At 50.7% G+C, this 27,109-nt stretch overlaps 1 protein-coding gene across 1 annotated transcript in view; it reads right to left on the minus strand.

The window, feature by feature from the left end:
- Positions 1-27,109, minus strand: part of LOC308145512 (SRC kinase signaling inhibitor 1-like) — a gene marked incomplete at its 3' end in the record, with an annotated part of 37,577 nt that overhangs the window by 3,785 nt on the left and 6,683 nt on the right. The window contains 17 exon segments of the mRNA XM_080516976.1: positions 295-325; positions 327-388; positions 391-619; positions 1,928-2,195; positions 2,277-2,424; positions 3,068-3,145; positions 3,148-3,197; positions 3,293-3,468; positions 3,919-4,079; positions 6,398-6,421; positions 6,617-6,657; positions 8,117-8,206; positions 9,680-10,674; positions 12,930-13,101; positions 14,095-14,224; positions 16,394-16,595; positions 27,042-27,065. Of these exon segments, the coding sequence (XP_080373102.1) occupies positions 295-325; positions 327-388; positions 391-619; positions 1,928-2,195; positions 2,277-2,424; positions 3,068-3,145; positions 3,148-3,197; positions 3,293-3,468; positions 3,919-4,079; positions 6,398-6,421; positions 6,617-6,657; positions 8,117-8,206; positions 9,680-10,674; positions 12,930-13,101; positions 14,095-14,224; positions 16,394-16,595; positions 27,042-27,065 (2,881 nt within the window).

Genomic DNA, 27,109 nt, shown 5'->3' on the forward strand with positions numbered 1-27,109 from the left:
AATGAATGGAGAGAGAGAACTGTTTCAGACGAAGAGGAAGAGGAAAACGTCATGAACCGACGAACTGATCATCGATATCGTGACGCCGAACATGAAACAAGAAAGGCAGCAGCTGCTTCCACATCTGCAAACATCTGCAAACATCTGCAACATCTATAGTGTTTCTGTAGAAACACTGTAGAATTAAACTTGTAAAAATCAACGACATTATTCTGAGATCATGACAAAGTTCCACTTTCACATCCTGCAGCATCAAGACCAGAGGTTCTGTTTCAGACCAGGCGTGCGACTCACCGGACCCCCGGTGCGACCCCCCGCGCCCCCCCCTCCATGCTGTTGAGTTTCTGGGCCGCCAGCTGCACTTTGCCGGGCTGCTGCTGCTCGGCGGGGCGGCGGCGGCGGCGGTTCCGGGCGCGGGGGCCGCGGCGGAGCAGGCGATGGGGAGGGTGATCTGGGGCTTGGGGGGCACGGCCGGCTTGGTGATGTGCTTGGCGGCGAAGTCGAGGTCGGGGATGGCCTTCATCAGCTCCGCCTGCGTCTCCTCCAGCAGGCGGTTGATGTCCTGAGCGCTGAACTGGGTCAGACTGGCTCGCTTCTCCTCCCAGTCCCGCTCCGCCGCCTGGTGGAGCGGAACAAGTTTTGTTCAAATCAGCGGAAATTTGGAGGGTGGCCTCGTGGTGACGCTGCGATCGAGAATCACTAGCTAATGACATGGCTTCCACTTACTTAAATCGCAGGTGTTAGCATCGCATGCTAAAAAGTTTGTTCAACTGAGCTGAAATTTGGAGGGTGGCCTCGTGGTGGCGCTGCGATTGAGCATCACAAGCTAATGACATTGTGTTTCCGCATACTTAAATCACTGTTAACTGTTAGCATCGCATGCTAACAAGTTTGTTCAAATCAGCTGAAATTTGGAGGGTGGCCTCGTGGTGGCGCTGCGATCGAGAATCACTAGCTAATGACATGGCTTCCACTTACTTAAATCGCAGGTGTTAGCATCGCATGCTAAAAGGTTTGTTCAACTGAGCTGAAATTTGGAGGGTGGCCTCGTGGTGGCGCTGCGATCGAGAATCACAAGCTAATGACATTGTTTCCACGTACTTAAATCACTGCTAACTGTTAGCATCGCATGCTAACAAGTTTGTTCAAATCAGCTGAAACTTGGAGGGTGGCCTCGTGGTGGCGCTGCGATCGAGAATCACTAGCTACTGACATAGTTTCCACGTACTTTTGACCCCGCCGCGGCCTCGCTCGGCAGCAGGGGGCAGCAGGTTTGGCAGGCACAATAAAATCTCCGCGGGAATTTTCTATTTTGCCATACAATCGCCATACGCTTTTTTTTTTTTTTCGGAAAAATGACTGTAAAGTTCCCAAAATGTTTAATTTTCACCCCAATAAGCCTTTTAATAGCCTTACTATAGTCTAACCATCATTTCTGACCCATTTCCATCACTTTCCCAATTTTTCATATTTTCACTTATTTTGCCATACCATCGCCTTACGCTTTTTTTTTCCGGAACAATGACTGTAAAGTTCCAAAATTAGTCTTTTTCACCCCAATAAGCCTTTTAATAGCCTTACTATAGTCTAGCCATCATTTCTGACCCATTTCCATCACTTTCCAAATTTTTCATATTTTCACTTATTTTGCCTTACGCTTTTTTTTTTTCGGAACAATGACTGTAAAGTTCCCAAAATGTTTAATTTTCACCCCAATAAGCCTTTTAGTAGCCTTACTATAGTCTAACCATCATTTCTGATGGTAGAAAACCAGCCTGACAAGCAATATAGCAGTATTGTAAAGTAGAGTACCCAAAGACTGAGACAGCTTTTTGTGGTTCTTCTGTGTTAGTAGACTGTTACTCACTTTGAATAAATGTACCTGGAAAACAAAACAAAAAACACGTGACCACAAGTTGAGTTTTACCAGTCGAACTTCCGCCGACACCGACTTGTCGGCGGGCCGCCGGCCCGGCAGCTCGTCCAGGACTCGGTTCCGGAACGGCGCCGACGGGGGGACGTCCTGCTCGGGCCCGGCGGCGTCGGGCTCCATCCAGTTGGCCAGGCCGGCGCCGGAGATGGAGCCGAGGTCGGAGAGGCTGAGGGGGGGGCTGGCCAGGAGGTCCAGGTCCGGGGACAGGTCCTCCGGCCTCTTGGGGTCGTCGGGGCTCTGCCACGCCCCCTCCGTCACCTGCCTGCCAACACAGCGCCGTCACCGGAGGCCACGTGGGAATTCCCAGTTCCCGGTTCCCGGGGGGGGGGGGGGGGGGCCCTACCTGCGCAGCATGCTGAGGGCGTCCGTCATGGTGTTGCAGCGCTTTAGCAGGGCGTCCAGCCGGTGAGGCTCCTCCTTCAGGAACTTCACCGCCTCCACCTCCACCCGCAGCACCACCCGCATCTTACTCTGCAGGCTGGGGAACTGGTCTGCAGGCCGGACACACACACACACACACACACACACACACACACACACACACACACACACACACACACACACACCACACACACTCCTAATGAGTTTCAGTCTCTTTGAGACTCGATGTCGTTTCTTTTAAACCTTTTATATTCTTGTGCACACTGGGGACTTTTACAAATTTATTCCAATGTGGTTTTACTGCAAATGGCAAATAAATGAATCTGAATCTGAATCTGAATCTGATTTACGAGTTTTCCAGACGATATTGAAAGATTTTGGCCGATTCCAGATGTTCCCAGGTGATTCATTACAACAAATGTTGGACGAGTTTCTTTCTTTCTTTATTTTTGACTGAACTGAAACCAATTTGAAGCCGTTTTAACCTGATTTCTCTCTTACTTACGTGCTTTTTGGCGAGATTCAGACTTTACAAAGTTGGTTTTCATCAGCTTTGTTTCTGTCCGTTTGTTATTTTGCTCCGGATGAATTTCAGGCTGATTTAAGATCTTGGCTGGTTGTTGACTATTTTGCCGGGGTTTTAAAAGATTTCCAGACGTTTCGCGGAGGATGTTTTTGGGGCTGGTTCTATGAGAACTTGCGTGCGACCTGATTGGACGACAGCTCCAAGCCCAGGAGGGACCAGTGACTCACTCTTGAGCTCGGTGAGCGTCTCCCCCAGCAGCCTCAGCTCTTTGGCCTTCTGCTCCACGTCCTGCTCCGTCACCAGGCGTGGTTGACGGACGAGTTCCTCTGCAGCTCCTCCACCGACTTCTCCAGGTCGCTGCGGACGACAACGGCACAGCTGCATCAGCCGGTCCGCCGCCCGGTCCGGTCGCCGGGACCGGAGAACCGGAGAACCAGAACTGGTGCACTCACTGCAGCTGCTGGATGAGCAGCTCCTCCTGGTTCAGGTACTTGAGCCTCTCCTCCTCCACCAGGAGGCGCTGTCTCTGGAGCGGGTCCTCCTGCGTGCGCATGGCGTCCAGCATCATGAGGCTGAGCTCGGCCTCGGTCTGACGGAGCAGCGCCAGCACGGCGTCCTGGTTCTCCAGCTGGGGAAACGTTCATTCACACGCCAGTTAATTAGGTTCACATGATGTTTAGACTCATTCAGATGAATCAGTCTTACAGATTTAAACAGGGTTTAAAGTTTCGTGGACGACTTCAGACTCATTTCGGATTATTTTACATTTTAAAACAACAGTTTTAGACAGGTTATAAAGATTAACGTTTGGATTCAGACTTGGAACTAGATTTGCTCTTTTCACTTCTTAAATGCTTTCTGAGAGTCGGTCGACGGGTTTTATGTGAATATTGAACAACATTAGACTTGAATTACAATCATTTTATGAAAAACGCTGGATTATTCTTTAACTATTATCACCAGTACTTTAATCAAAGTGTTTCTCAGAAGGTGATTTTAGACGGGAGATGTAATAAAGGCCGGTTTGTCTGCAGGCTGCCGGTGTGATCACATTAGTGTGTGTGTGTGTGTGTTGTACCTGCATGTTGCGCAGCTGCGACAGCTGCTTCCTCAGAGCGTTGGTGTTCTGCTGCAGACCCTGCAGGTGGAGCTGCATCTGCAGGCGGGACACCGTCACAGGCTGGTGGAGTCCTGAGGGCGGAGGAGGCATCAGGGCGAGCGGGGCGGAGGGCGTGAGAGCTACTGAGAGAGAGAGAGAGAGAGAGAGAGAGAGAGAGAGAGAGAGAGAGAGAGACAGAGAGAGACAGAGACAGAGACAGAGACAGAGACAGAGACAGAGACAGAGAGAGAGAGAGAGAGAGAGAGAGAGAGAGAGAGAGAGAGAGAGAGACAGAGAGAGAGAGAGACAGAGAGAGAGAGAGACAGAGAGAGAGAGAGAGAGAGAGAGAGAGAGAGAGAGAGAGAGAGAGAGAGAGAGAGAGCTTGAATTCAGTTTTATATGGTCGCAGCTTTTCTCTCCAACACAGAGTTGATAGAAACTTTTCCAAATCACTGAGAGAATTAAAGGTTTTAAAAAGCTGGAAGACATGAAATATTATGAAAAATATTGAGATTTCTTTAATATGCGTGAGTTTGAGGAAGTCCAGCAGTTGTATTTGACTCAGATCAGAGTTTTTCTAAACTCTGGTCCTTTATATGGAAACACAACATGCAGAAGTAAAGTTACTGTTTGCTTTTGTCAACAGTAGTTTGTTTTTAGACGTTTCAAGTCTCATGAGTGGCAAAGTTAATGTTTTCTAATGTTATGATGATAAAAACTCCTGGTGTGTCCAGGATTCTGTCACAGCGACTCAGAACAGTTTCTATCAGTGCTGCTGGTCAGAAGAGGAAACAGGTCTGGGGGGAGGAAACAGGTCAGGGGGGAGGAAACAGGTCGGGGGGGAGGAAACAGGTCAAGGAAGAGGAAACAGGTCGGGGGGGAGGAAACAGGTCAGGGGGGAGGAAACAGGTGGGGGGGAGGAAACAGGTCAAGGAAGAGGAAACAGGTCAGGGGGGAGGAAACAGGTCAGGGGGGAGGAAACAGGTCATGGGGGAGGAAACAGGTCGGGGGGGAGGAAACAGGTCAGGGGGGAGGAAACAGGTGGGGGGGAGGAAACAGGTCAAGGAAGAGGAAACAGGTCAGGGGGGAGGAAACAGGTCAGGGGGGAGGAAACAGGTCGGGGGGGAGGAAACAGGTCGGGGGGGAGGAAACAGGTCGGGGGGGAGGAAACAGGTCAAGGAAGAGGAAACAGGTCGGGGGGGAGGAAACAGGTCAGGGGGGAGGAAACAGGTGGGGGGGAGGAAACAGGTCAAGGAAGAGGAAACAGGTCAGGGGGGAGGAAACAGGTCAGGGGGGAGGAAACAGGTCAAGGAGGAAACAGGTCAGGGGGGAGGAAACAGGTCAGGGGGGAGGAAACAGGTCGGGGGGAGGAAACAGGTCATGGGGGAGGAAACAGGTCATGGGGGAGGAAACAGGTCGGGGGGAGGAAACAATCCAGGTGACATGAAGGACGATCTCCACATCAGATTATCCTGGAAGACAACCAGTGTGATGCAGGAAGGGGAGGGAAGGGGAGGAGCTTCTATGGTGGGGTGGAGCTCCTTGATGTGGGCGGGGCTTCCACTGTGGGGGTTTAGCTTGCTGATGGGGGCGCCGGGCCTCCTTTAACCAAACTAACATGCTGGATGAGTCGAATCCTCAGTTACTGTTAATAAAGGAGTGAAAATGAAGTGAAGCCATCAGACTGATCTGATCTGATCGGCGATGTAAACACTAAACCCGATGAGGTGTGAGGAGGCGTGACCTGCTCTGACATGGACAGCAACTCAATCTGTAGTCGGCTCTGGGGGGGTTTGGGGGGGAGGGAATCCTGAAAACCAGGGACGACTGCAGCCGGACGACGTCTGAACGTCTTTCTGACCCAAACAGCTTCAGAGGGACGTCGAGGAAAACGTCCAGTTGTCAGAGGATTATTTGATGTGAAGCCGCAGAAACAGCCGGCGGCGACGTCTGAACCTAATGAAGGTTGACGGAGCGTCTCCAGTCAGGCCGACGGACCTCAACAGGGACGGAAACCCGTCAAGTCTCGCTGAGGTCTGGTCCCGAGGACAGACCATGTTGGCTTGAATCAGAATCTTAACTCGTGCTACCCTGAAATTCTGAACGTATCTAATCTGGTGGCATTGGGACAGGAAGTTGACGATACAAGCGGTGACAGTCGCACTGGAATGGTAAACTGAACATCATCACCAAACCAATCTATGGATTTCTCTCCCGATGAGGTTGGAAAATGTGCAATTTAAGCTTTTCGTGTGAATTATGATGGAGGAGCCACAGGAAGAGAAATGAGGAGCTTTCAGAGAATCAGTCCTTCAAACTCACATGGAGGAAACAGAACTGGACTACAGAGTGGGGGGGGGGTGCAGGGTAAACAGGGGGGTGGGGGGGGGCTGTTACAGGACGGACAGCGGAAACAAGAGTTGGGGTGCAGGTATCAGACACACAGAGCTGTAGATACCTTTCTTTTTTTTAGTTGGTCCAGCTAAAACAAGAAGCACGGCAGCAGTTACAGAGCAGCAGTTACAGAGCAGCAGTTACAGAGCAGCAGTTACAGAGCAGCAGGTACAGAGCAGTAGATACAGAGCAGCAGGTACACAGCAGCAGAAGGAAGAAGCAGCCGTCACGTCACAGATTCAGGACAAGCAGAGCGTTTGTCTGGTTTGATGGTGAAACTCACCGTCGGTCCCTGAACAGTCGCTGGCCGACTCCAGCTTCTCCCTGCAGGACAGAACAAAGAGCAGAAAGTCAACAAAGAGCAGAAAGTCGACAAAGAGCAGAAAGTCAACAAGGAGCTGCAGGAAAACTGTCAGGAGTCAATTAGTTTGTATCGTGTATTTTTATTTATATTATATACATGTATTGAGATTAGGTTTGTATTCGTTTGTATGCTTAGTGTGAGATTTTCTTCCTGTCTGTTTTTAGTGTTTATAAATGTTGATGTTTCTCAGTCTGCTGACTGACTGACTGACTGACTGACTGACTGACTGACTGACTGACTGACTGACTGACTGACTGACCAATTGTATGACTGAAGAACTGACTGACTGACTGACTGACTATGATTGATTAACTGACTGACTGACTGACTATGATTGATTAACTGACTGACTGACTGACTTACTGACTAAATGACTGATTGCATGACTGAAGAACTGACTGACTGACTGACTGACTGTATAACTGACTAAATGATTTACTGACTGACTGACTGACTGACTGACTGACTGACTGACTGACTGACTGACTGACTGACTGTACTCGAGTTGAGAGGAACCAGTCATCCAGCTTCAGTCTCCATCGTCTCATAAAACCAGAAGACAGAACATCTGCAGCTGCTCTGGATCGACCTGCTTCCTCCTGAGGACGTCAGACGACTCTCCTTCCTTTAAAGACGATTACCGGCGAACATTTTCCTCAACGAATCCCCCGACACTCATTTATATCATTTATATCCATATCGTCCGTTTGGCAGAAGCTCGGAGCAACGACAACCCGGGAGCAGACTGGCGGAGTGAGCAACAGGTCATTAATTCCACTTATTTTGGGCTGTGGAGCCGTGACGGCGGCCCGATGGGCGACTGAACAGCCTCCTGCGGTAAAATCCACTGACTCAGCTTCTCGTCTGCAGATGGAACCGAGTCCCACTGACAGAGTTCACTTTACGGACACAAACAGTCACTGACGGCCGCAGCAGGAGGGAATGGACAGGAAGACCCGACACTTTCTCTTTGGTTTTGTTTTTAACCTCTTAACCGGCGGCAGCGGGTCAATAGGGGGCGCCAGAGGGCGCCGGGCCCCCGGAGGGAGAAGCAGAAACTTAAAAAAAACAAAACAAAACATTGATAGACTGTAATATTGTTGAAATATGTTCATGCCAACAAACTAAAAATGGACCCTGAACTTTGTTCACTTCATTTTCTATAGATAATCTTCAATAAAAGAGAGGATTTATTGATTTGTTAATGTTTATAAATGTTTAGATATGTTCAGATTTATTAATGACTGAAAATTTAAGAGCATAAAAAAAAGCAATTTACACTACTTTCTTTCAAAGAGTTCTAAAATGCTTTGAACGATGAATTCATGTGTTGTTTGAAAATGTACCTGTGTGTGTGTGTGTGTGTGTGTGTATGTGTGTGTGTGTGTGTGTGTGTGTGTGTGTGTGTGTGTGTCTTACGGGCTCTCTGCCTCCGGTGCTCTGCTCAGGACTCTCTGCAGTAACCCCGTCAGGCTGGCGATCTGCTTCTCCATCGCCTCCATCCGCTCCCTGGATTCATAGCAGAGAACACCGTGACCAACATTGTAACTAATACTGTAACTAATACTGCAACTAATACTGTAACTAACACCGTGACCAACACTGTAACTAATACTGTAACTAATACTGCAACTAATACTGTAACTAACACTGTGACCAACACTGTAACTAATACTGTAACTAACACCGTGACCAACACTGTAACTAATACTGCAACTAGTACTGTAACTAACACTGTGACCAACACTGTAACTAATACTGTAACTAACACTGTGACCAACACTGTAACTAATACTGTAACTAACACTGTGACCAACACTGTAACTAATACTGTAACTAATACCGTGACCAACACTGTAACTAATACTGCAACTAGTACTGTAACTAACACTGTGACCAACACTGTAACTAATACTGTAACTAATACCGTGACCAACACTGTAACTAATACTGTAACTAACACTGTGACCAACACTGTAACTAATACTGTAACTAACACCGTGACCAACACTGTAACTAATACTGCAACTAGTACTGTAACTAACACTGTGACCAACACTGTAACTAATACTGTAACTAACACTGTGACCAACACTGTAACTAATACTGTAACTAATACCGTGACCAACACTGTAACTAATACTGCAACTAGTACTGTAACTAACACTGTGACCAACACTGTAACTAATACTGTAACTAACACTGTGACCAACACTGTAACTAATACTGCAACTAGTACTGTAACTAACACTGTGACCAACACTGTAACTAATACTGTAACTAACACCGTGGCCAACACTGTAACTAATACTGTAACTAACACCGTGACCAACACTGTAACTAATACTGTAACTAACACCGTGACCAACATTGTAACTAATACTGTAACTAACACCGTGACCAACACTGTAACTAATACTGTAACTAACACCGTGACCAACATTGTAACTAATACTGTAACTAACACCGTGGCCAACACTGTAACTAATACTGTAACTAACACCGTGACCAACATTGTAACTAATACTGTAACTAACACCGTGACCAACACTGTAACTAACACTGTAACTAATACTTTAACTAACACCGTGACCAACACTGTAACTAACACCGTGACCAACACTGTCGTCAACACCATAACAACACTGTGACCAACAATGTGACCAACACTGTGATAATAATGTGAATAACACTGTGACCAACACCATGACAACACTGTGTCAACACTGTAACAACACTGTAACAATAATGTAACAATAATGTGACCAACACTGTAACAGTCACTGCTTTGATGAACAATGCGTTTCACCAACAACAAATCCTGCAGCGACACCAGAACCAACATGGAGCTCCTTAGACTATTAAACTCGGTGGTGAGAGAGAGGAGGTTTGGTGAATCGACCCTTCAGAAGTCTATTTCGTTGTGGATTATCGTTATGAACATCAATATAATGAATTAATTGAAATATTATGGACTCCTACCTGGTTTCGGTCTCATTCCCCAGCAGAGGTGATCCGAAGCCTCCGGGCCCCCCGCCGTCCCCCCCCGGCCCGGCCATCAGGCAGAGCTGCTCGGAGGTGAGGCCGAGTCCCGGGCCCTGGCCCCGGGCTTTGGGACTGTCCCCGAACACGGAGGAGGACACGGAGTCCCGTCGCAAACTCTGCCTCCCCGGAGACCCCCGGCCGGGCATCGTGCCCCCGTAGGAGTCCCTCATGGAGTCCCTCATGGAGTCCCTCATGGAGTCCCTCATGTCGGGGATCTTCTGCGGCGAGGAGGGCGGGGCCACCCGCAGCCCCATGGCCAGCACCGACGCGGCGTAGGCGTCGTTGTACAGCGGGCCTCCCGGCCTGTAGAGGGCGCCACTTTCCATCAGTTCTCCTTGCAAAGCGGCGGCGGAGTAGGAGGTGAGCGAGCGCACGGACCCGGCCCCCCCTCCTCCTCCCCCGCCGCCGCCGCCGCCTCCTCCGCGGCGGTACAAGGAGCCGTAGGGGTCGGCCCGGGTCGGCAGGGGGGAGTGCGGCCCCCCCGCGAGGCTCAGGCGGCCCGGGTCGGGGCCCAGGGAGTAGGGGTCGGCGTAGATCCCGCCCCCGCCGCGGTCCTCGCCCCGCAGCAGCACCATGCTCCGGGAGCCGCCCAGCTCGTCGTCGGGCTTCACGTCGCGGCGCTCCAGGATGGCGCTGGACGAGGCGCAGAAGGCCTGCTGGGCGTGGTGCGGCGGGTGGAGCGGCGGCGGCTGCTGCTGCTGGTGGGGGGAGGAGTGGTGGGACTGGGAGTGCGGGTGGGGCAGGGAGTGGGTGTGGTGCGGCGGCCCGGCGTACGACGACGGGCGGCCGCCGCCGCCGCCGTAGAGCAGGCGCACCCGGGACGGGGAGCCCTGGGGAGGCGAGGCGGACGAGGACGAGTGCTGGGAAGACATGGGGGGGTTGCTCAGCCGGCGGTTTGGGGGGGAGTCCTGAGGGGCGTACACCATCTCCCTCTGGAAACAGATCATTAATTGGTTCAAAAGAGATTTTTTTTTTAATAGAAACAAGTTTAAATCTACAAACGTTGGAGGTGTTTGACCTCCAGGACGCATTAAAAACTGCGTCGGCGTTCAGACAGGGTCCTTATCGCAGTGAATGAGGGACGTTTACTGGAACGTCCACCGGCTCGGAGACGGAGCTTCGCGATTGACAGGAAAGACTCGGAACTTTAAGTGACACGTGACCAGACTGATGGAATAAAAGGATTATCTTCTGGCATCAATCCCAAATGTCAGAGATGTCAGAGAGGACGGCCAAACAAAGGAAAGACCAGAAGGGAGGAGGAGGAGGAGGAGGAGGAAGAGGAGGAGGAGGAGGAGGAGGAGGAGGAGCCTGTGACGCTCACAGCTGTATTCCGGAGACGACGCGAGTCGAAGAGTCAATATTTCCATGAAATAACCTTTGGCCTCGTATAACGACCCCCGGTGGACGTCCTCACAGCAGACGCTGCCGCCGTCGTCCTCATGTGGTATCCTAGCAACAGCATCCAATCACACCGTTCCTTTAAACCCCAAGACAAGCGGGGGGGTTTCAGCCCACCTCCAAGACGTCCATCACTGACCACTCTCTGTCCTCCACAGTCACTAGACGTCCATCACTGACCACTCTCTGTCCTCCACAGTCACTAGACGTCCATCACTGACCACTCTCTGTCCTCCACAGTCACTAGACATCCATCACTGACCACTCTTTGTCCTCCATAGTCACTAGACGTCCATCACTGACCACTCTGTCCTCCACAGTCACTAGACGTCCATCACTGACCACTCTCTGTCCTCCACAGTCACTAGACGTCCATCACTGACCACTCTGTCCTCCACAGTCACTAGAGTCCATCACTGACCACTCTGTCCTCCACAGTCACTAGAGTCCATCACTGACCACTCTGTCCTCCACAGTCACTAGAGTCCATCACTGACCACTCTGTCCTCCACAGTCACTAGACGTCCATCACTGACCCCTCTCTGCCCTTCACAGTCACTAGACGTCCATCACTGACCACTCTCTGTCCTCCACAGTCACTAGACGTCCATCACTGACCCCTCTCTGCCCTTCACAGTCACTAGACGTCCATCACTGACCACTCTCTGTCCTCCACAGTCACTAGACGTCCATCACTGACCACTCTGTCCTCCACAGTTACCAGACGTCCATCACTGACCCCTCTCTGTCCTCCACAGTCACTAGACGTCCATCACTGACCCCTCTCTGTCCCTTCTCTGTCCTCCACAGTCACCTCCAGGACCCCTAAAGTCAGTGCAACTGTCCTCAGAGTGTGACTGTCCTCACAGTTCAACTGTCCTCACAGCGTGGGTGAAACACGTCCTCGTCGTCACCTTGGCCGCGATGGAAGCAGCCATTGTTCCTCGCGCACATAAAAGCCGAGGTGAGCCGGCGGCTCGATGAGGCCGTAAAACGCTCGGCGGGTTTCACAGCCGGAGACGCCGGTCGATCCCGAGAGAGAGACGACCTCCAAAACACCAGCGGGCCGTTACAAATCACACCGGCAGGAAGGCAGACGCACGTACAGGCGGGTAAACACCCACACCACCGCCGCTCCACTCTGGGTGGTTCCAGTCCTTATTTTTAAAATGCTTTCTTTAAAAAACAATTAAGAAAGAAAAATGTTTTTCCTACTTTTTTTCCTGAATTAAATTAAATTAAATTAAATTAAAATTGAATAGAATAGAATAAAATAGAATAGAATAAAATTTATAAAATTGGATAGAATAGAATAGAATAGAATAGAATAAAATAGAATACAATAAAATAGAGTAGAATAGAATAGAATAGAATAAAATTGAATAGAATAAAATAGAATAGAATAAAATAGAGTAGAATAGAATAGAGTAGAATAGAATAGAATAGAATAGAATAGAATAGAATAGAATAGAATAGAATAGAATAGAATGGAACAGAATAGAATGGAACAGAATAGAATGGAACAGAATAGAATAGAATAAAATAGAATAAAATAGAATAAAATAGAATAAAATAGAATAAAATATTTTAAACTCAACTCAACTCAACTCAACTCAACTCAACTCAACTCAACTCAACTCAATTAAATAATAATAATAAGTCCATGTTTGATTCTGGGATTCAGAGTTTGCATGTTCTCCCTGTGGTTGTTCGGTTGGTTTGTGAATCTACAAAGTGACGACGATGCTGGTTGGCCTGCAGGTCATGGGGTCGTTGGTACACTCACTCGGAGGTCGCCGTTGGCCAGGTGGGGGTTGTGGTGTCCCTGGTACGTGCCGTACACCGGCTCTTTGCAGTAGATCTTGATGACGCAGCGGTCCTGGACGTCCCGGGGGTCCTCCAGCTCGTAGAACACGTTCCGGGTCTCGTCTTTGATGAGCAGAGCCGTGCTGGGAGACCTGAGAGTCCAGAAGGGTCCAAACACACAACGAGACGCATCATGAAGGGGGCGGGGGAAGACTGGTGCTGAGGATGGGTGTGTGTGTGTGTGTGTGTGTGTGTGTGTGTGTGTGTGTGTGTGTGTGTGTGTGTGTGTGTGTGTGTGTGTGTGTGTGTGTGTGTGTGTGTGTGTGTGTGTGTCGGGGGTGGGTGCTGATGCTCGTAATGAGAAAATGAAACAGAAACAATCAGATGTGAAACTCGTCACAGATGTAATGTCGCTGTGAGCGAGTTCAGAGCTCCTGCTGATAATAACAGATAATAACTGAGCAGCTTCGTTCACATAATCTATAATTAACGGCTTGCTGAAAACAAACATTGATTTTTGGACCCACTTATTTTGAAAAAAAATGGATAATTTGGGTCCTGAAAACAGCTGCTGAGTTTTCTGCTCATCAGCCTTTAATTCGTCACGTCTTCATTGTAATTTGGATTTTATCATTTAATTTAGACAGTTGTCCTTTTATTTCCTTTTTATTTTTTCTAACCAGTAAACAATGCAAATATCATCGTTGTCATACCTAAATCTATATGACATCAACATCCTGTAGTCCTAAATCAATCTGTGACATCACTTCCTGTGGTCCAACCTGAATCTGTGACATCACTTCCTGTGATTGTACCTGAATCTGTATGACATCACTTCCTGTGGCCGCACCTGAATTTGTGTGACCTCGCTTCCTGTGGTCGTACCTGAATCTGTATGACCTCACTTCCTGTGGCCGTAACTGAATCTGTATGACATCACTTCCTGTGGCCATTTGTGTGACATCACTTCCTGTGATTGTACCTGAATCTGTATGACATCACTTCCTGTGGCCATTTGTGTGACATCACTTCCTGTGATTGTACCTGAATTTGTGTGACATCACTTCCTGTGGCCGTACCTGAATTTGTATGACATCCCTTCCTGTGGCCATTTGTGTGACCTCACTTCCTGTGGCCGTACGTACCTGAGCATGGCCATGGTGAGCCTCTGGGGGAACATGTGCACGATGAGCGCCCTCAGTGTGTCCAGGCTGGTCAGCTCGTGAGTCAGGTGAACCCGGCGCGTCTCCTCCCCGAGCTGCAGGAACAGGACCCCTGCATGCAGAGACAGGCACCCGTTAAAGCCGGGTTTCCCACGGTTTCCACGGTTTCCACGGCAGCCCCGTCGCTGCCGAGCCCCGGAGGTTCGTCCCACACAGGAACTGTCCCTGGTGCTGAAATCTGTCCAACCTGAAACACCGTTTATAGTGTCGCCTGCTTCCCGACACGAATAATAATGAAGATGGATTCATTCCAGTAGAGCGATGAGCTCTTTCTCATCCTGCGACGTCCCCCCGGGGAGGACGGGGGGGCGGGGGGGGGGGGGGGGGGGGGGGGGGGAGGGGTGATGCCCTCCTCCTGGCAGGTGAGTCGTCTTCAACATCTGTATTTCTGTTTTCGGTGGCACAGCTGAGCAGAAAGTGTTCTGTCGTTGATTGCTATAAAAAAATAAACCTGGCACGGCAATCATGACCGGTAATGTCTCCCCCCCACCCCCCCCCCACGTCGTCTCACGTCCATCCCGCTTTGTCCACGGTGGCGCCACACCTAGCTTAATGTCCCTCTTCTGAAACAACCACGAAATACTGAGATTAAATACCAACAGAGATCAGAATCAATGAATCAAACTAAAAGTCTCACTGTAAAACGGACTTTAGAGTTCAGTGAGTGTCTTATTAACGTGTGTGTGTTGTGTGTGTGTGTGTGTGTGTGTGTGTGTGTGTGTGTGTGTGTGTGTGTGTGTGTGTGTGTGTGTGTGTGTGTGCGTGTAGCATTGATCTAAATGTCGGGCTCGAACTGTAAATGCTCCGGCAGTGAAACATTAATTCTGAGACCTTTAAAGCCCAGAGTTTGATAAAACACCGTTTCTTTTTCCACTCAGTGGATTTATGGACGACGGCGCCGCCGCCGCCGCCATCTTCTCTTGGGATTATTGATCACGTGACAAACTGATTAACGGTTTGATTCTCCTTCGCCGGGCTGTAAACACACCGCGTTCGCTAACTCACAGCCTGAACGACACAACAGATGGTTTTTCTCTGGCAGTAGAACACCGACGGGTTTATGACGGGAGGAAAACAAGGACCAGCAGCATGAACAGCTGAGCCGCCGGGTGTTAATGCTGGTCACAGATTACTGCTGGTCACAGATTACTGCTGGTGTTGAAGGTCTCGAGGCGGAACAACCGCCAGAGGGAAGAACCTGCTTCCTGATGTATGGTATAGTATAGTAATCCCAAACACGTGGTTTGGAATCACGACGTTTCTTCTTCTACTTGTCGACTCGAGCCGACGGCACTTTGAGGAGAGATTAAGCTGCGCTCATTAATCTGAGGTGACGGGACGGATGATTGGAGGCGTCCGACAGCTCGGCTCATCTCAGCGCTCCGACAGCCGCCAGTCTGACTTTCACCTGACACTGTGGGCGCCGCCACACTCGCCGGCTTCGCCAGATTAACAGTGGATGACCTCACCAGATTAACACTCGCCAGCTTCACCAGATTAACACTTGCTAGCTTCACCAGGTTAACACTGGCCAGTTTCACCAGATTAACACTCGCCAGCTTCACCAAATTAACACTGGCCAGCTTCACCAGATTAACACTGGATGGCTTCACTAGATTAACACTGACCAGATTCACCAGATTAACACTGGCCAGTTTAACCAGATTAACACTCACTGGCTTCTCCAGATAACACTGGATGGCTTCACCAGATTAACACTGAATGACTTCGCCAGATTAACACTCGCCAGCTTCACCAGATCAACACTTACCGGCTTCACCAGATTAACACTCGCCGGCTTCACCAGATTAACATTGGATGACTTCACCAGATTAACACTCGCCAGCTTCACCAGATTAACAGTGGATGACTTCACCAGATTAACACTGGCCAGCTTCACCAGATTAACACTTGCTGGCTTCACCAGATTAACACTGGATGGATGACCTGGCGCCCGGGGCGTCGTGAACCGACCTGGCGCCCGGGGCGTCGTGAACCGACCTGGCGCCCGGGGCGTCGTGAACCGACCTGGCGCCCGCGGCGTCGTGAACCGACCTGGCGCCCCGCGGCGTCGTGAACCGACCTGGCGCCCCGCGGCGTCGTGAACCGACCTGGCGCCCGGGGCGTCGTGAACCGACCTGGCGCCCCGCGGAGTCGTGAACTGACATGGCGCCCGCGGCGTCATGAACCGACCTGGCGCCCCGCGGCGTCGTGAACTGACCTGGCGCCCGCAGCTTGGCCTGGCTGGAGGAGCGGGCCAGCGGGAGGCTCTGGCGCAGCCGGTTCATCCGGTTGAAGCCGATGGGGACGTCGGACTCCGACATGGTCTCCAGGTTCTCGGCCGAGGCGAAGGAAACCCTGCTGGCCTGGTCGGCGAGCGCCGGCTGCGTCGGGCTCAGGCGTGTGACGCGAGGCGTTCGAGACTGCGGGGAAAAGAGACAAGAGGTCAGGAGATAACGGGGGAAGAAACGTGATGAAGGGCGGAGATACGGGAAACAAAGCACGACTCGGCAAAACGACGACGAGGAACACGGAGAACAAATGACCTCGGGACACCAAGAAACAGCTTTCAGCACAAAGCAGCGACAAAACAAACGTCTGGACGTCTTCATGTCCCAGCAGAGTCCCACCCTGATCGCCCACGTCCCTCCTGCAGCCCCAGAAGAGACACAAAACAGTTTAAACCCACTGAGAGACGAGAGGACGCTGTGGAGACGGACGAGTCTGAGGACGGTTGAACACTGACTCAAGGATTCCAGGGAGTCTTTTTCACTTTCACTCAATATTCTGACAATAAATCAGAACAAGAAAGTAGAGGATGAAATCAAGACGTCTTTTTTTTTTTTACAGTGTCTCCATGTAAAGTCTCACTAGAATTAAATAGGTGACAGGTGGACCTGTCCTCACCTGTCCTGAGCTGTCCAGGTGACACTGTCCTCACCTGTCCTGAGCTGTCTAGGTGACACTGTCCTCTGTCCTGAACTGTCCAGGTGACCCTGTCCTCACCTGTCCTGAGCTGTCTAGGTGACACTGTCCTCTGTCCTGAACTGTCCAGGTGACCCTGTCCTCACCTGTCCTCACTTGTCCAGTTGACACTGTCCTCACCTGTCCTCACTTGTCCAGGTGAACCTGTCCTCACCTGTCCTGAACTGTCCAGGTGAACCTGTCCTCACCTGTCCTGAGCTATCCAGGTGACACTGTCCTCACCTGTCCTGAGCTGTCCAGGTGACCCTGTCCTCACCTGTCCTGAGCTGTCTAGGTGACACTGTCCTCTGTCCTGAACTGTCCAGGTGACCCTGTCCTCACCTGTCCTCACTTGTCCAGTTGACACTGTCGTCACCTGTCCTCACTTGTCCAGGTGAACCTGTCCTCACCTGTCCTGAACTGTCCAGGTGAACCTGTCCTCACCTGTCCTGAGCTGTCCAGGTGGACCTGTCCTCACCTGTCCTGAGCTGTCCAGGTGAACCTGTCCTCACTTGTCCAGGTGAACCTGTCCTCACCTGTCCTGAACTGTTCAGGTGACACTGTCCTCACTTGTCCAGGTGACCCTGTCAACTGTCCTCACTTGTCCAGGTGACCCTGTCCTCACCTGTCCTGAACTGTCCCGGTGCCCCTGTCCTCACCTGTCCTCACCAGTCCAGTTGCCTCTGTCCTCCCCCCTCCGTCAGCTGGATCTCACCCGTCTGAGCGTCTGATTTGCATAAATTGATCCAGAAGTTGGACGAACGAGTCGGCGGCTGCGACTCAGCGATCGGTGGACGAAAGCGACGGGAAACAAGGGAAGATTTCTCACATCTCACCAGATCTGAGCTGCAGTTTCACAGCTGAAATTGATTTGCAGCGTCACGGCGGAGAGTCCAAGTGTTTATATTACCACAGCAAACACACAAACAGGGAAATAGAGTATGAAAAAGCGTCTCGGTGCAGTTTGAGCGGTGATGAGCAGCAGCGGCGCCGCCACCGCCGCCGTGCAGAGCATCAGCATTCCTCGGCACGTCCGCACTCGGGAGATTAAAAGCTGAAATCGTCTCGCTTCTTTCGTCTTCTGCGTTTTATTGGACTGATGAGGAATCGTTCCTGACGCTGCATCAAACGCTTAATAACCATGATGGAAGTCCTGGAGGAGACGCGGCGAGCGGAATACTGAGCGAGGCGCCGGCCGGAGCTTCAACTGCCCCCCCCCCGGGGTGGGGTCACATAGTAGTAGTAGTAGTAGTAGTGGTAGTAATAATAAGTGCTAAAAACAACAATATACTATTAACAAACTAGTATTACTATGTGATGATTCATTCTCAAGCTACTTGGAAGGAACTTGATGTTTTTCTATTAATGTGAATGAGCATAAGGAGAGAGGCTGTAACTGAAATGTTGTTGTTTTTTTTTTTTTTTATTCTTGAAATGTATTAGTTTTTTCTTTTACATGAGCACAAGGAAATGCAGGGTGTACAGAAACATAAACACCAGAACAGTGTCATCTCAGTGGCCAGGCTATTGTTTTCCACTAAATCTCCTATAATGAACATTCTTATAGAATTTGATCACGGCATTTTGAGTTTAATTATTGCACACAGGTAATGTATGCATGTGTGGGATGAGGGAGCAACAGGGAGGTGATCTCATATCTGAAAATAAATCTTTAATTCAGTCCATTTTGCGATGTGCGACTCCTTTTTGCAGGCGCGGTAAGAAGGTCAGTCCTTCCATCTCACGAATCTCCTTGATGACTTCAAGCCAATTACCGAGTGGAGGTGAATCTTTCTGCAACCATTTATCAGTTACTGCTTTCTTTGCTGCAGCAATTAGTATTTTCAGCGGGCGTCTATCGTGTACCGTCACTCTTTCCGGTAAATCACCCAGATAGAGTGTTGTGCATTGCCAATGGGATGTTCTGCACAAAGATGAGTTGTATGACTTGTTGTATTTGGATTTTTGGGAATCCCCCCGCCCGCTCCCCCCCCACAACTTCTTCGAAGAGCAAGAAAAAAGTGGCTTCTACCAGCGGAAACTCTCTTTCCCGGCTCCCCATCGTACGTAGTTTGTGGTCTCCCCTCTACCCTTTCTAATTCCCTGACAAAGTTTTGAAATTCCAGAGTGCTTTAACCCAGAACCCAGAAGCCTTGATGGCACAGTGCACACACACACACACACACACACACACACACTCACACACACTCACACACCGGACAGATTTACAGCGGTGAACATCTGGCAGACGTCACCAACACACTTCTGAGTGTGAAACTGCGGCGTAACCGCCGTTAACAGGAGAGGAGGATTGTGGGTAATGGGGGCCATTATTCAAAGAATCGGGTTTTAATTGTTGATCAAACAAAGGAGGCGGATTGTTTTATATTCTTATAACTCTGTGATCCAGACACCACTCCACCTGCCTCCACCTGCCTCCACCTGCCTCCACCTCCTGTTTGGTGATACTTGGAGCCTCATCAGCTTATTACAAAAAAAACAAACAAAAAAACAGCCTAAAGGTTGATTTCTCTCTTTCAACATGTCGGAGGGCGGACTTACGTGATACACCTGAACGCATCACTCAGTTCCTGCTGTTAAAACCAGACCAACATCGCCGCTCGGACAAAAACTCAAGAAATGTGTTTCTGAAAGCATTGGAGGCGAGAAATAAACTTTCTTAAAGTTAAAATGCCGCTTCACAGATGTGTGGCTGTTGTGAGGGGGCATGGCCTGCTGCGAGGGGGCGTGGCCTGTGACAGCTTCGCCCCGGTGTATGAACAGTCCTGGCTGACGTCACTGCTGCATTTTCTTCTTGTTGTTATAGCTCCAAAAAGGGAGCATGCAGGGGGTCTTTACACCACCAGCCTTACACCACCACCCCAGGACACCGCCAGCCGTACACCACCCAAACTGAGGAAGTGAATGCCGCCCGAGTCAGGAGTGAGAGAACAGCCGGAATCTGCCTCTGCAGCAGGCGACTCGTCCTCCAGCTGTGGTTGTCACTCAACACTGAACACTGTGTGGTGGTGAAATGTCTCCACTGCGGCTCTTCTATCACACACAAAGCGTTTATTTCACGTCGTTTCTTTTGCACAGCTGTTGTCGAGACAACAATTCTGTTGATACGTTGAGAGTAATTCCACCTCTGGAGCTGGAAATGTGTGAAAATCCCCTCCGGTTCAAACCAGCTCGTCTCGTGTGAGAGCAGCTCATCATCAGAGGTCAACAGCGTCACCTCTTCACCTCTTCACGGTTTAACCTGCTCAGCCTGAAGCTGTGTCTTTTTGAAGCTGTGAGACCAGAACCACCAGAGACTCCACGGGACAAGGCAACACTTCCTGTTCGGACGCTTTCCGCAGAAAGACAGAGAAAGATATTCCAACTCGCAGCGTCGACTCTGAGACTTCCTGCCAAAAACTGGGAATCTGGTGCAGAAACACATCTGTACTTTTGAGCAATCGATCAGTCAAACTGTGTTCATAGATCACCTCTCAGTGGTTACCATGGAAACACTGACTCTGTGACACTTCCTCTTGGTTTAAATGTGACATCAAACTCTCTTGACTGTTTCTGCAATCGCCCACCAGGAACCACAACAGGTCTTCAGAATGATGGATTCAATCTCGCGAAGATCATGAGCTGATCTACCTGATCGCAGGTGTGTTGCCTGGCAACAAGTCCTGGTTTGACCGAACCACCAAACGACACCACTTCATCCATCTAGATCTCCGTTTCCACTGCACACAATGTGCCGGGACAGTTCGGGTTTTCGTGCGTCCAACCTGCACCAGTTGTAGATGGACAACCGTAAAGGGTTACGATTTTTCACCACCCTTTCATTGGGGGTACCCAGCACGACAGAACGGGTCCGGTAAGGAGGAGTAGCACGGAGCAGTTTGCTGATTGGTCAGTGATTTACGCCATGTGTTGGTCTTGAAATGAGACCGGGGGCTTGGGCTGCACGCAACGGCCGACGTTTTCTTGAACATTTTCATTGCCTTAGGTACAAAACTCCACCGTTTTCATCACAGGAAACTACAATGACATTCAGTAGCAGGAACAGAAGAAAGGGAAGTAGCTCTTGTCGTCATGCAGGCTGAATAACTGAAGTAAAACAAATGAAAGTTGATGAAAAAGCCCCGACATCAGCGACACAGAAGACCAGAGCAGCTCAAACTCAGCTTAACAAAACCACGTTGAACCGAGTAAAGTTAATACCAGCTCCCGTGTCAGACTCTCACCTCTCCGTCGTGCATCGTGAAACGCTCCCGCGATACAGGAACCTCGCCTGGGTGGTGCAGGAGGAGTAACTCCACCTCCCACATCTGAAACCACACTTCCAGAATTCCCAGCAGCCACTTCGAGGGGGGGGGGGGGGGGGGGGGGGGGGTGATGAAGCAGCTGTGGCGTGGCCCCTTCTCCACACAGCTGCCACCCTGAACCCCACATTTCATGGCTGTTCGCACCGCATCAACGTGGCGAGGAGGGGAGAGGAGAGGAGAGGAGAGGAGGGGAGAGGAGAGGACGGGAGAGGAGGGGAGAGGAGGGGAGAAGACGGGAGAGGAGAGGAGAGGAGAAGACGGGAGAAGATGGGAGGGGAGAGGAGGAGAAGAGAGGAGAAGAGAGGAGAGGAGAGGAGAGGAGGGGAGGGGAGAGGAGGGGAGGGGAGGGGAGAGGAGAGGAGGGGAGAGGAGGAGAGGGGAGGGGAGGGGAGGGGAGGGGAGGGGAGGGGAGAGGAGAGGAGAGGAGGGGAGGAGAGGAGAGGGGAGAGGGGAGAGGAGAGGAGAGGAGAGGAGAGGAGAAGACGGGAGAAGATGGGAGGGGAGAGGAGGAGAAGAGAGGAGAGGAGAGGAGAGGAGAGGAGAGGAGAGGAGAGGAGAGGGGAGAGGAGAGGAGAGGAGAGGAGAGGTGAGGAGAGGAGAGGAGACGAGGGGAGATGAGGGGAGGGGAGGGGAGGGGAGGGGAGGGGAGAGGAGAGGAGAGGAGAGGAGAGGAGAGGAGAGGAGAGGAGGGGAGGGGAGGGGGGGGGAGGGGAGGGGAGAGGAGAGGAGAGGAGAGGAGAGGAGACGAGGGGAGGGGAGAGGAGAGGAGGAGAGGAGAGGAGAGGAGAGGAGGGGAGAGGAGAGGAGAGGATCACCCACTCCTCGCCTCACGCTCACTCGGAGCTCCTTGGTTCCCAGCTGGGCGTTAAGTGCCTTGCTCCAGGGCTGATTGAGAAGCCTTTCTTAATATCCTGAAATCATGAGTCGGCGCTAAATGTGAGGGTGGAGAGGTCTAATCTATTCCAGCTTCCTCCCAGCAGGTCCACCGCTGTGCAGTGGAGACGTCTCACGATGCAGGACAGTGAGAGTCTCACGAGTTCCGCTGGAGGTTTGAGTTGCAGAAAAGCGACTCGTGTGTTTTGTGACACGTCGTAGTAAAAACGTTGCCGCCACTCGAGAACAAAGAGTAAACAACGACATTCGGCTCTGCTTCAATCTGCAGGGTTTCTGCGGCCTGGACTGAAGGATCACGTTGTTTTTTTAACTGAGATCTGGTGGGAACTTCCTCCTGTTCTCGCTTTGCGCCGACTCCGCTGGTTTGGCAGATGGCGGGAGCGTCAATAAGCCGCCGGCGCGCCGCCAGGCGTGGATCCGGCCGGGGGAAACGCTGCAGCGGTCGGCCTCCTAAAGCCTTTTCAGAAGCGGGGAAACACCGCCACTGTTCTCCGAGTGCGATTGGGGAATAGTGATTTTTCCAGCGAGCTCCGTATCAGCCGGCAAACAGCGCGAGGCCGCCGCGCCGCCGCCGCCGCGCCGACAACAACCAAACATGGCCACTTTAGCCGTCACGTGTTCGCTGTGAAACGCACGACTTGCAAAGCTTCCAGCTCCCACGGGACCCAAATCCTCCCTCAACAATGAGAGATTCACGTGTTGTGAACATTTGCAGATGATTCTTTATTTTGCTGAGGCTGCTGGTTGCCGCGGCGACCGACTTTCAGCTTCAGCAACGACGCTGAAAAAAAGAACAACTAAAGATTTGCGTCAACTTGTCCGTGAGAAAAATCAGAACACGAGAACCTCCTCAACCAGCCAGAGACCGGGGGTCTCCGGCTGTGGACACGTCGTCTCTGCGTCTACCTGGAGAGGTTTCTGAGTGCCAGGCTCAAGAGCTGAGGCAGTCAGGCGAATGACAGCTCCCTAAACATCACACTGGCGTGAACACTCTAGTCTTTTCTCTGCCACAGTATGTTGAACACTTATCTAACATGGGTTTCAAGATAGAAAGAAACAACCGAGAACCATCTCGCCCGCCACCTAGCGCTGTAATACCACTTTGTACCACTAGATGGTGCGTTAAGGTTTAGAATCAGATGGATGGAACGGCCACTCGTCTTCTCATGTCTTGTCAACAAAAATCTCATTCTGGCAGAGAATTACCAACACAGCGTCTTTATCTTCTCCACCGCCAGCGAGGAAGTGAAGCAAGGCACTGGCAGGTGACACGGTAAGATTGCTGCTGAGTGTGTGTGTGTGTGTGTGTGTGTGTGTGAACGTTCAGCATCGTCCACGGCGAGCCACGTTCCTCCAGAACAACCAACAAGGCGCAGAACCGAGACTAAAGGCTGCCCGCCGCCGCCGCCGCTCCGGACGCTTCACGCCGGAAGACGGAGGCGGTGAAAAGGAGCGGCGGCGTTTGAAAAAGACGAGTCGGGAGGAGAGAGAAGAAACTCTGCAGCTCGGAGCTCCATTGTTCCTCTGACAGAGTCAGGCTGCTGTTTGAATCCCGGCACACAAACCACCGAGCAAGACACGTGAGCGTGTGTGTGTGTGTGTGTGTGTGTGTGTGTGTGTGTGTGTGTGTGTGTGTGTATTTAGTGAGGCAGTGAAACATCAAAGGGGAGTGGTGGGGGACTCACTAAACCCCCCCCCCACACGCACACACACACGCACGCACGCACGCACGCACGCACGCACGCACGCACGCACGCACGCACGCACGCACGCACACACACACACACACACACACACACACACACACACACACACACACACACACACACACACACACACACACACACACACACACACACACACACACACACACACACACACACACACTGTGTGCTGCAGGGTTTGTGTTGCATCAGAAGAGGCGGCGAGACGCCCCGGGAGGACGAGCGGCGGCGGCCAATCGTGCGCGGGCTGCGGCGCGGGAACAAATCGGAGGCGACGGGCGAAGAGGAGCAGCATGTTTGTTGTCACCAGCTTCCGACGAGAGCGATGCGACGAGAGCGGCTGTCAGCGAGCGCCGCGACACCAAACACAACGAGCATATGTCGCCGCGACGCTGCAAGAACTGCGTCATCCGACAAAGTAAAATACATTTCTCTAGTTACTTTGTTAGTTACTGAACCTGACCTGCTTCTCCGTGATCAATAGACTCACTGTGAAGGACCGTCTATAGACATGACGTTGATTTGTTTTTTGTTTTTTTTGTCCCACTTGGATGATTTTAACTCCTAATTTATTCTATCCATGTTACTATTTTAGTCCATTTGAAAAACATAAGCAAGTGGTTTTTATGTGACATTGAAACCATTTGGGAGGTGTAAAGGTGGTGGAAGATGCTCTGTAATCTGTATTTTCCTCCAGTCAACAGGGAGTCATCATGCTAATGCTAATGCTAACAGGAAGTGAGTCAGAGCGAAAACCAGATACGGAGCAGAACCGAAATAAACATATACATATATTAACAGAACTCAAATAGCAGTATCGGTACCCAGAGAGCAGAGTTCATATCCAGAACAACAGAACTGAGATCCAGAGAACAAAACCGGGAAAATCCAGACGTCCAAGTCGGCCAATGAAACCTCCGACCAGCCTCAGGACACAAGCGGCCAATCACAGGAGAGGAGCATCTCTGCAGCGTCGCTCTCTGTTAGCTTTGCTTTCATCCTTCACACGTTCTCATGCAGAATAAAGAAACGTTTTACATCCCGTTTAATTCTGAAGCTGCAGCTCCGTCTGGGGTTGAATCTGCTGCGTCAGCGGGGTGAAGAGCAAAGAGCCGCTCACATTATTAGAACACTTTCTGGTTAAGATGCTGGAGGCGGCAGGAAGTGCTGAGGCCAGCACATAACAAGAGAACAATCTCCCTGTGGTTGCGCCGAGGCCACACCATGTCTGAACAATCAGCATCGTTGCTCCAGGTCTCAACAATCAGCATCGTTACTCCAGGTTTTAATAATCAGCATCGTTACTCCAGGTCTCAACAATCAGCATCATTACTCCAGGTTTTAATAATCAGTATCGTTACTCCAGGTCTCAACAATCAACATCGTGACTCCAGGTTTTAATAATCAGCATTGTTGCTCCAGGTCTCAACAATCAGCATCGTTACTCCAGGTTTTAATAATCAGCATCGTTACTCCAGGTCTCAACAATCAACATCGGGACTCCAGGTTTTAATAATCAGCATCGTTGCTCCAGGTCTCAACAATCAGCATCGTTACTCCCGGTTTTAATAATCAGCATCGTTACTCCAGGTCTCAACAATCAACATCGTTACTCCAGGTCTCAACAATCAGCATCGTTATTCCAGGTTTTAATAACCAGCATCATTACTCCAGGTCTCCACAATCAGCATTGTAACTTCAGTGGCAGTCGGAACCAATAACGATTCACAGCTGATCTTCCTCTGTTACAGTCGAGGTGAGACGGAACGACGACACTTATATTTCGGCCATGTTTGATCCCCCAGAGCTCACGTTGTTTAAACTCACAGCAGCTTCACATTAATCCACAAAACGCCACCAGGATCATTGTGCTCCTCGTGTTTAAAGCCAAAACCAGCAGGGCAGTGGATTGTTTGTTTCGTTGACTGTTTGGGGCTGGTTTAGCTGACATATAAAGTGTGTCTGTGACGAGACTAAGTGCACTGAGACGTGTGCAAACAGTCAAGGACCTGTAAATATCTTCTGCCGCTGCACATCCCCCTCATGCACACCTGGAGCTCTGGATCCTACTGACGCTGTGAGTCTGTTACGGCGTTAAAAACAAACCTGTAGCGTTAAAACAAAGTCTTCATGTAGTGAAGGATTACCGCCTGCAGCCTGCTGATTGGCTCAGAGTTTCCTGTGCAGTCAAGCTCCAGCGGGCCTGGAAAGCCGCCATGACGGCGTTGCTGCACTGAATCCACACGGAGGATTAGGAAGCTGCAGCAGCAGAGAAAAGAGCTGCAGGAGGCAGGAACCAGTTTAACCTTCTTCCTCCGAGGCAAATGTCTACGGTCGTGAAGTGGCCAGATTAAAATGGATTCTGCTTTACTCTGGATCGTTTATTCTGCACATCCTGCGATCTGCTGGGAACGCAATCCCAGACCAGGACCGGCTCCCAGACCAGGACCGGCTCCCAGCAGGAGCAGGTCTGGAGATGTTCTGATCCAGTCATGGATCTCAAATCCTCAAACTACTTCTTTGCTGCCGACGTGAACCGTCCAGGCCAAACATGGAGTTCTGTAACATTTCTGGGTCCATTAACTCTGCATGTTACTCCTGTTTTACAATGTCAGTCAGTCAGTCAGTCAGTCAGTCAGTCAGTCAATCAATCAATCAATCCATGGTTCCAAACATAGGGCGACATGATTCACATCCTTCAGTCTCCATTGTTGTGGACGTGGTCACATGACGAGGCAGAAACGTCGCAGCTCGCAGAAAAAAAATCCCAAAACACCAGCAGAGCAGAAGAAAACACAAGTCGCCATGCAGGGACACAACAATGGAGTTATCCTATTAAACACACACACACACACACACACACACACACACACACACACACACACACACACACACACACACACACACACACACACACACACACACACACACACACACACACACACACACAGAGAGCACTGACCTTGAAGCTCCAGTAGTTTGGCTGCTGTTGGGGGGGGGGGGGATGGGGTGGGGGGGGGGAGAAACAGA

Source organism: Blennius ocellaris (assembly GCF_963422515.1).
Source record: "Blennius ocellaris genome assembly, chromosome: 21".
Taxonomy (NCBI): domain Eukaryota; kingdom Metazoa; phylum Chordata; class Actinopteri; order Blenniiformes; family Blenniidae; genus Blennius; species Blennius ocellaris.